The sequence below is a fragment of the Channa argus genome, chromosome 1, assembly GCF_033026475.1.
Source record: "Channa argus isolate prfri chromosome 1, Channa argus male v1.0, whole genome shotgun sequence".
Lineage (NCBI taxonomy): Eukaryota > Metazoa > Chordata > Actinopteri > Anabantiformes > Channidae > Channa > Channa argus.
The window spans coordinates 36802389-36812070 of NC_090197.1; the positions used below are offsets into that span (position 1 = coordinate 36802389).

At 37.6% G+C, this 9682-nt stretch overlaps 2 protein-coding genes across 2 annotated transcripts; one reads left to right on the top strand and one right to left on the bottom strand.

The window, feature by feature from the left end:
• Positions 1–1591: 1591 nt before the first annotated feature.
• mzt1 (mitotic spindle organizing protein 1) lies at positions 1592–4454 on the bottom strand. The gene is made up of 3 exons (XM_067517519.1): positions 4186–4454; positions 3847–3992; positions 1592–2102 (listed from the first exon to the last, which is right to left on the bottom strand). Exons 1-3 carry the CDS (start codon positions 4235–4237, stop codon positions 2079–2081), a joined length of 222 nt encoding a protein of 73 aa, XP_067373620.1. The 5' UTR covers positions 4238–4454; the 3' UTR covers positions 1592–2078.
• A 42-nt stretch (positions 4455–4496) lies between these two features.
• On the top strand, positions 4497–9580 carry bora (bora aurora kinase A activator). The gene is made up of 12 exons (XM_067517484.1): positions 4497–4650; positions 4921–5075; positions 5234–5340; positions 5609–5654; positions 5740–5815; positions 6144–6179; positions 6304–6360; positions 6452–6732; positions 7560–7722; positions 7822–8411; positions 8509–8649; positions 8824–9580. Exons 2-12 carry the CDS (start codon positions 4926–4928, stop codon positions 8842–8844), a joined length of 1668 nt encoding a protein of 555 aa, XP_067373585.1. The 5' UTR covers positions 4497–4650; positions 4921–4925; the 3' UTR covers positions 8845–9580.
• The last annotated feature ends 102 nt before the right edge of the window (positions 9581–9682 follow it).

The following is a 9682-nucleotide window of genomic DNA, read 5'->3' on the forward strand; positions in this document are numbered from 1 at the left end:
GTAATTTAGGTCTGTGCCAGACAAAGAGCCCATCTGTCTTTACACATAAGGAACTCCTAATCCGTCCTGTCCAATTATTTTAGTAATATCCACTGCATGCACCTGAACTATAATTGCCACACACAGATTTTTCACTTTTAAATGAGACTGCCCTAATTTATTAGAGAAAAATAATCTTCGGCCTGAATAATTATCAGATATACAAACACCTTCAGAAGTTTGGATGTGAGGATCTGCTTGCCTCTTAGGTTTATTCAGTCATGTGACCTGACCGGTGCCCTAGTTGAATGCCTCTTAGATGTTTATGCATATATGGACACTAATCTCTCAGTCAGGACGATGGGATTTGGGAATATTTTGTTTTACTGAGATCAAAGTAGTTGGCTCGGATCAGGAGAAACCTTTCAAACACATCAAACAGGGAGCAATGCATCCTGAAACCTATGCCTACAGTAGCCAATCAAGCCATGCATAACTATTTCCTTTTGTTTAATAAAAGTTTTTTAATGGGGCCCTTCCTCGATCAGCATCTCATGCAGCTCACCCCCCACAGAGGCCTGGGGTTGTTCAGTCTTATGAACTATCAAGGAGAGCCACTGCACCGTATCTGTAAGCCTCTCATACTCGGCGAACACGACGCGGGCATTGAGGAACAGAAAGAGTCTGTGTTAAGAGATCAAAGCAGCAGTAGAGAGACTTAGACTCACAGCCTGTCAGTCAAGATGGCGAGACAAAGCAAAAGAAGACAGAAATGCTTACACGCACTCCTGCTCAATCGCTGGCTTCCTCTGTGGCGTGACTGTGAGGGGTAGGGCGTTACTGTCAGATGGCTTAGGGGCTTCTCATTTGTAGACATCCACAGCACTGCATGAACACCTAAACTCGAAACACACACACACACAAGCACTCACACATACTCAAGCTACTGATACAGTCCTGTATGGATGAGAGGTCGCTGCTAGCCTTTATATTGGCCTGTGGAGAAATGTTCTGTGCTCTCAGCATTTTCCCTCGTCTGGAAGATGAATAGAGCCATTTTACAGACAGTAGAGAAAGAAAACAATGCTCCGTGCACTTAGATACATGATATAGGCGCTTCTGTTCTGGATGATCAAAGACACTTTTTTTTTCATGTCATGTTTGCAACATATCTTATACTTTTTGTGGAGGGAGCACACACAAAGGAGCAAAGATTTCAGCTCAACAGGATATCCTGTTGTAAAGAATGACCATTGTCCAAGTCTTCTCTTTTGTAAAGTATTTTGCCTGTGAATGTGATCACTCCTGCATGGTCTGGTTTTACTGTAAAAACCTTTACCAATATGTGTCCCTTTCACCTAATGTGACAGGAAAGATCATTTCCTTAGTAGAACACTTTCAGAAAAGTCAGCTCCTTATAAAGGCAGGCTTTGAAGAATGAGTTGAATATCTCTGGAAAACTAGCTTGCTAAAGTTTAAAATGAGATCACTACACTTAAAAAAAAAGAACTGATAAAGTCACAGCACTGTCTTGCTTTTAGACCACAGTATCAGGAAAGGACACTTGCACAGCATGAAGCCGGACTGGAAAAAGAATGACATCACCATCTAGTGGCCATTGACTGTAACTTTTTAATTTAGACTAGGTTTCATCGTTGATAGTCACAATGTAAATGACAATGTAAATTGCAAAAGAATTTCGTTGGAATTTCTGCTTACACAAAAATTAAAATGTAAACAAATAACAGAGATTTCACAATTTTATAAAAAAATACATCTTCCAAAATTATATTATGTTCTTAAATCAAGGCTTAATATCAAGGTTAATAACCCTCACACTTTACAGAGGATGGTAATAGAAACCTCATGAAACGTCAAATTGAGACAGAACATGCTTTCATGTCAGGAAGAGACTTGAATATAGGAACTGACGTCAGTATATCTAACCAAAAGCTTTTGAAAAAAATGGAACAAAAGCATATTAATCAGTGAGGAGGTGCAAAGGACACAGCGACAAATATGGTTTGCCTGAGAGCCTGTGGCAAGTACAAAACCGGGAAAAGTTCTTTATTCCATTAAGATGTGATGAGTTTTCATCTTCAGTTTGTGCAGTTTTCAGAAGCCTGAAAAAGAAAATATGCAGTCAGTATTAACTCATAATGATTCATGAATATTTTTTTCCTTTAATAGAAATACACCTATTTAATGAGAGCTAAAACTGTACTCCATGCATAATTCTGAAATAGTTCTAACATTTGGTGGTAATAAATGACAAAGAAAGGATACAAATATTAGACACTCAATCTGGGCTTTTCCTTTCTGTTTCCCACTATTAGGATGACAAAATTGTTGCCATTTAACCATCATTATATAATAACAGATGTCTGAATCACAGATTTGTGATATCAGTCTGATATCACAAATAAAATATCCAATAATTAGATATAAGAAAAAAAATAAGATATCCAATAAAACATACCTGCTACTAAATATGCAACAACGCCCACAACAGAATAAAATAAATGGCATGGTCTGATGGCACATTTTGGTCTCATCGTATAATATTATGACTCAGGGGTAGAGCATTGGGTTGGGATGCAGGAGGCAGCGGATTCAAATCCCACCCCACCAGGTGTGGCCCAGCCACCAAGGGCCAGCTGGCTCGTCCCGATCCCAGATAAAATAGGAGGCCTGCGGCAGGAAGAACTCATGCCAAATCAATGTGCGGAACACATTCATCTTAGGTGACCCCTTATGGGAAAGACCAAAAGCCGTTGATCTTTTGATCACCAAACTCAACATATCACTGTAAACATTTAACAGCTTTGTTTAGAGTTTTTCGTTTTCAGATGATCTCTAGGTCCAATATTTATAATATCATGCAGGTAGCAGGTGTGGGATCTCAACTTTCCGTCACTGCTTTCACTGTTGATGCTGGCTGTTGTATTTACAACAGTTCCACGTCATAATTATTGCTGAAACAATTTGTTGATTAACTGATTGGTAATTTCAACACAGTGAGTTGCACAATCAGGAAAATCACTCTGCTCTCCCTCTCCATTTACTTCTTTGATTTGCAGATATTGCAGACCTAATACCTATAATAGTTATTATTTTTGATTATGCACTATGTATATTACTTACACTGTTACACAATACCAATAATATGAAATATCTATATTCTTTTAGTAAAACAGTGTACTATGCTTTACAATATGTTTATTAGCACATGTCCCTATATTATACTCTCTTGTACCATACAATACCAATAACATGTTAAACAGTGTTATTAAATTGTATTATATGTTTCTGTTGCAGCGGTACAAATATTAAGTATTATTACCTGATTCATCTTCTGGTTTTTTCTTCTGAAGCTAGTATCCTTAATCTTAATAACTTACGGTTTTTGTTGCTACAAAACATCACTTTGGACAACCCTCAATCCTGCTCTATTCGTTTTCAAAATAAGCTTTCGGGACTATTATTTCCTGACTTGTCATTTACTTTCTTCTATTTTAAGTTTTATTCTTATTTTTAAATGGATCTGACGATGACGTTTTCCATCTCTTTTGTATTTGTTTGCATTTATTTACATTCTGTCTTTAATTTCTCTTCGAGGGATTGATAAAGGCTCATCTCAAATTATTGTAAAGACTTTACAACTCTGATTAGTTTCTGGTTCTATTGCAAAATAGAGGTACTTTGCTTTTGGGCTACTAAACAAAAGAGAAGATTGCGGGACACTACTTTAAGCTCTAGTAACTTAAACTGACATTTCTGAAAAGAAACGCTGGCTTACTGATCAGCAGGTATCAAATAAATTGTAAAACACAGAGATGGGTCAATTTTGAGAGCTTGCATTTGTACCTTAAGAGATTCAGAAGCTTTACGCAGCTCTTTAATAACAGCAGATAGAGCTTCTGGGTTGATGCCCTGCTCACACAGTCTGACACATATGGACAGAGACTCCATGTCCAAACCTGTGTTCAGCAACCTCGACATCTCCAGCAGCACTGTTGGGCAAAGAAGAAGGTTACAAGTTAACCTCGTTACATTTATTTGATAGCGATGCTGCACACACGGTAAAGATTGTTAGCAAAACGGTTATAAGCAATCCAGGGGGTATCCCAAAATGCAATAATATCGAAATGTTAATTTTAAAGTTATTTTACAAAGTCAAAAACTGCGTGTGCAGTTTATATTTACCGTCCATTGTCTCCCGGACTGCGTTTAGGTTAGCATTTGCTGCACTTGCCATGGTGACTGCTGAATACAGCTAACGCTAACGTTAGCCACTTAGCTACACGCTCTATAGCAGACGGCTACAAAATAAGACACTCTGGGCTAATACAACGTTAATAACTTACAACATGTGTTCAGTCATACTTTAAAAGCTTGATGTGGTTTGAGGTCATATAAAAAAATGCAATCATTTAAATTGGCATCGTACCATTGTTGGCTACGTATACCGACATAAACTAGTAGAGGAAGTGACGATCTTTTTCTTCATTTGATTGGTTCCCGTGAACTTCCGCCGACTCTACTATTGGCTGGCGAGCCTTGTGAGCGAAATTGAAATAAACGTTTGAGCCTTTCACTGCTGATTTTCGCTGACTCTTTAATGAAGATTGTTTTTAACTCCATCTTCAAAATCCTGTCTCTTTAACAGCTGTAAGTACCAATTGCAAAACTAATATTTGAATACATTTTTTAAACGTTTTAAGCAATGTGTTAAGAAAGAGGGATAGAGGAATCGTGTGTAACGTAACGTTAATTCTACAACCATATTCCTTCTACATTAACAGCTAGTTAACGTTAATGTGTAAATCAAATTTACTGCGTGTTAGTAATTTAGCTAACACAAAACTAATAAATAGAGTGTATTGTTTGTCTGGATTATACTTTTGCAATTCTATTTTCAAAATGTCCTTTTTCCTTCAGACAAGATGGGGGACCGTGTTGAGTTACATATCACCCCAGAGACCCCAGGCAGGCCTTCCATTAGTAACCCATTTGAAAGTCCTAATGATTACCACCACCTACACGAACCCCTGGTGCCAAGCCCATCTGTCTTCAAATCCAAGCCTTGTAAATATGTAGGTTATGCTCATATCAGTTTTTAGCTCTGTTACTGTATATCAAAAATCACACACAGAGACACACATTTGATATTCTTTACATTCTTTTGAATGGTGCATTTATAGTTTATATATGGCATATATATATATTTTTCTCTCCCTCTTTCCTTTCTCAGACTCCACCCAAGTTTAACTGGTCTATTGATGAAATGGCCAGTCTTCTCCCTGTACACATAGACCCAGAGGAAATCCAGAGACAGTCTTTCTACCTCAGCCAGACAAGGTATGTAATGAAATACAATAGCCACAGTGATTTGGTAAATATGCAGGCAAAAAGGATCATCTTGACTTCCCTGCCATCTAAACAATGTCTTGTGTAATATCTGGTTCATGTTATGCAATTTCCTCAATGCTTTTTCTGATTTTTAAATACCCTGTTCACAAATGTAAACTTATTGAGCAGGTCTGTGCACATCTTAATGATTTGAGTGCAAATTTAATAAGCTTTGAATTTGAGTGAGTTGTTTTTTTTTTTCCTTACAAACATCCAGGATGGACTCAGACATTGAGGAAAAGCGTCAGAATGCTATTGACCGGGTATGCTGATAATTTTAAAAAGTGCATCTTTGGATCTTATTTAATGCCATTTGTAATTGTATCATTTGTCCATCTCCCCATAAAGTTTTTCACCAAAGGAACCATTGTGCCTTCCCCTTGGGCAGCAACAGACTCACGTAAAGCCCCTCAGACCTATAAGAGTAAGTTCTGGTAATATTTATACTCTTTCAAAATCTTTTATAGTAACATCCTTCTCATTGGAATTTGAGTTTAGATTTCTCATATTCTAGTTTAGCACATCAAGCATTTCATGTTAAGGTTTACAATTAAAATGATTGGAGTCAACTACCAGAAAATGAATCAGCAACAATTATATGTAATGTAATTGTATGAAATGCTGTCATATTTCTGTCTTTTGACAAACCTCTTAAAAATGAAATAAATAAGGAGATTATTGGATTATCAAAATAATCATTAGTTGCAGCCTTATTCACTGTATGAAGCTGCGCTGTCTCATTGCACTTGTAGGTCCTATGATTGCAGAGGAAACAGAAAAAATATCAGGTTGGTGTCATGTTTTAATTTTTTTTAGACAACGTTTGACTTTACTTTCTACAAGCTGTGAACTACATACCCCATTTTTACTTTTTTTCTTATAATGTAACTTGTTTTTTGTTTTGTTTTACAGTTGCTTGTCAGACAACTCTTTCTTTACCTTTGGCATTTGATTTGGAAAAAGTATTAGGTAAGCCTCTATCAAATGGTACCACTATCATACCCTGTGTCTGTTATTATTTACCATCTTATCACCATGTTTATCTGTTTCTTATCCTTAGGGGAATATTACCGCTATGAGGAAGCTTGTGAAGCCGTACAGGAGAGTCTTAGTTCCTCCTCCTTAAGACGAAAACTCTTCCTTGACGGCCGCGGCAGTTACAGTGGCTCTGACAGCTCCAGCCCATCAAGCCCAGAGAGAAGCCCTGCCAGACAGGAGAAGCCTTCTGTCACACAAAGAGAAGAACCTCTAGGAAGGGTTGAAGGTTGTGAAGGACAAGCTATATCGTCTATCTTTCCATCCCCCTTGTCCTGTGGCATGTCGGCCCCAACTCCTTCAACGGTAATTAAAGAATTTAAGGATCAAATGATGATGGCCTGGTGATTTTTTTTTCTGAATACTTAGGGTAAATCCATGTTAAACTGCAATATCTGTTTGAATATATCTTGAATTTTCATACATTGGAATTTGCATATGTGATCTTTTTAACTTTATGTCACACGTATGTTTTTTATATTTGGTAAGGAGCAATATAAAGCATCAATGGTAATGTTTTTAAAGAGCTTAATGTGTTTCAGATGAGATAATCAGCCAAAGATCTCATTTATAATCATGAGGCATTTCAAACAGTTTAAGTGGTTTGTAAAACCAAACTTAGTGTGGTTTGTAAGATTTATAAGAGCCCCTGAGTGTCTCCAACCATTTGTGCAAGGGTTGGAAAAACTCCTTGGGCCAGAACTACTATTCCCAATTTGTGCCTGCTGAAATTTAACAGGTAATTACCACAGTTTTAAAGAGTTCAGTTGTGTCTTAGGGAAGTGCAAGTCTACGTATGTACTTGTGTGACTTGTCTGTACAGCTCATTTTATGACTCAGGGTTTCATATTGTATTTGATGTTGGTATGAGGTTGCAGAAGTACATGGATCCTTTTATTAGTGCTGTTTTTTTATTCCATCAAGAACCACAGTGGAAATAGGTCTTGGTTATGTTATGTTATCTTATTATCTTGTAGATATGTGAGACATGGGGTCCTCTCTGTCATTATGTCAACGAAAGTTAAAAAAGTGATTTTTGCTTAAAATTACATTTAGAAATGAGGTCATTGTTCATTTTATGGTTTGATTTAGATTTTCGTTAACTCTTTAAAATGCATTTGCTTTAATTTCAGGGTCAATTTTCATCCAGCCCCATCCAGCATGGCTGCTTCCGGAACTGCAGCCTGGGCAGCATCACCAGTCCTCTCTTCCCTGATAGGTCATCTCCTGCTGGTTTGGTCTCCCCTACAATTTCTCCTATTGTTGCACACACAGCACACACACCTATAAGCTCGTGTAAGTTACGTTCTGTATCTGTAAATTTGTAATATCCCAAAATGGAAGGCACTGTGATGTCTATTTTCTCTCTTTTTTTTTTTTTTTTTTTTTTTTTAGCTGAAAGGAAGCAGCAGAGAGATTTGACTCCTCACGGCACTCCCCTGGACATAGATGTCACTTCCTGCAATGAGAGTCCATTTGTTGATGGTTGCTCTCCAATTCGCAGCTGCTCCCCACACCAGCTCCATTACCTCAGTGAGCCCCAGCACAATGGCAGGCTAAGGCTCAGGCCAAGAGTCCGCTGCCGGGCGTCCCCTCCACTCATCTCCCCCATTCTCAATCCTAAGCTCCAAGACAATCATGAGGCTGAGGACCAACTGACCACCACTGCGTCGTCCTCCTCCTCCACTCTCCCCTCTATGGAGCTAGACCTGTCATCACCCCTGACCCGGGACGTTCATCCTGGGACCACTGAGAGAGTTGGTATGAATCCTTTAGATCCTGTCAAAATGGAGGAGGGCAAGGAGGATAATGTGGAGAAGTTGGAGGAGGAGGAAGAAGATGAGAAGAATGAAGAGGAAGTTAGAGGGCCTTCAGAACAGCTGACCAGCTCTCGTATGGGCAGTGTCTCAGCAACAGAAGGTTCTCAAATGTTTGTCTCTCTTCTGGCAGAGGGAAGCAGCATACGCTGTGATTCCAGCATGCAGGTTTGTGTGAGGAAACTACTGAGAAGTTTCAGAAGTTGTAAGTTGTCCAATTGAATATTTAAAATGGACTGTTATGTGTATTTGTGTGCACACCTAGGTGGACAGTGGGTACAACACTACCTCAGCAGGAACTGCAAGTCTTATAGATGGTTTCCACTCAGACTGTTACAGCAAAGAGTCCTTCAGCTCAAACCTTCCAGAGGAAGCATTTCAACTTACTAAGCACACTAAAGTAAAGGTACTGTTAACCATTAACTTTGCACAGCATTTGAGTCTTTAGATCTAATATGTCAGTTTATTAAATAGTAAATGCTACATGATATATATGCATTTATTTAACAGTATGGTATATGCTAGATTAATGAGTCCTTTCTTTTCAATCTTACTAAGCTACATTTCTTTTTTTTTTCAGCCATTCTATCCTCACCACTGAGACATCTGATTAACGCATTTAAAGGGATCCCTCTTCCAGTGGAAGTTCAGATCATTACTTTGCAATCAAATATAACTATGTTTACACTATGTTTAAATCATTTATGTTGAATTAATGTAGTTAGTGAACTGGCCCTCGATTAAAAACTAGACCTCTAAGAGTTTTTAAGTTTCAATTTGCCTGACTCGAAAGCAAATATACAAAAGTGCGTTTTATCAGAAGTCAGAAGGGAGAAAAAGGAATCTTACCCAATCTTTAAGGGGGAAGAAAAACAAAGTTGTTTTTCTAATCAAAGTTGCACAATTATGAATGCTATAGTGATTTTTTTTTTTAATTTGGTGCTAACATGACTGAACCGATAGATCCTGGCTTTCATGTTATGTCAGATTTGTACTGTATTTGTTTTTATAAAGCCCTTTTTATATATATTTTTTTAATATAGGAAGAGCTTTCTTCATGTACTGTATGAGTAAGAATAGTTAAATTCAGGTTACTTGTGGATCTTATTTTGGATTTTCAGTATATTTATTACAGTGTAAGACACTGAAAATGCCACTAATGAATTAAAAGCTGGTTGAGCCACTTGTTTAATGTTTTTCTCTACTTAAACATGGGCTGTATCATTGTCACATTAAATTCACAATTTATTTGACTGACATAATCAGGGTTGAACTGCAGTTTACGAACTTTAAATTACTATTGACCACATCATTGTAAAACTTTAAATATTTGAGAATACATTCAGGATTACGGGATTTTGACCTAGTAAGACTAAATTACTTGAAGCTCTGCTCTTTAATATTATGAATACTTATTGGGGGAAAAAATGCAGTCATTA

Coding starts and splice junctions, on each gene's coding strand:
- bora (XM_067517484.1), top strand. CDS start 4,926: ATGGGGGACCGTGTTGAGTTACATATCACCCCAGAGACCCCAGGCAGG. Junction 6,180..6,303: donor GGAAACAGAAAAAATATCAG/GTTGGTGTCATG, acceptor TTTGTTTTACAG/TTGCTTGTCAGACAACTCTT. Junction 6,361..6,451: donor TGATTTGGAAAAAGTATTAG/GTAAGCCTCTAT, acceptor TCTTATCCTTAG/GGGAATATTACCGCTATGAG.
- mzt1 (XM_067517519.1), bottom strand. CDS start 4,237: ATGGCAAGTGCAGCAAATGCTAACCTAAACGCAGTCCGGGAGACAATG. Junction 3,993..4,185: donor AGTCCGGGAGACAATGGACG/GTAAATATAAAC, acceptor TTTGCCCAACAG/TGCTGCTGGAGATGTCGAGG. Junction 2,103..3,846: donor AAGCTTCTGAATCTCTTAAG/GTACAAATGCAA, acceptor TTTCTTTTTCAG/GCTTCTGAAAACTGCACAAA.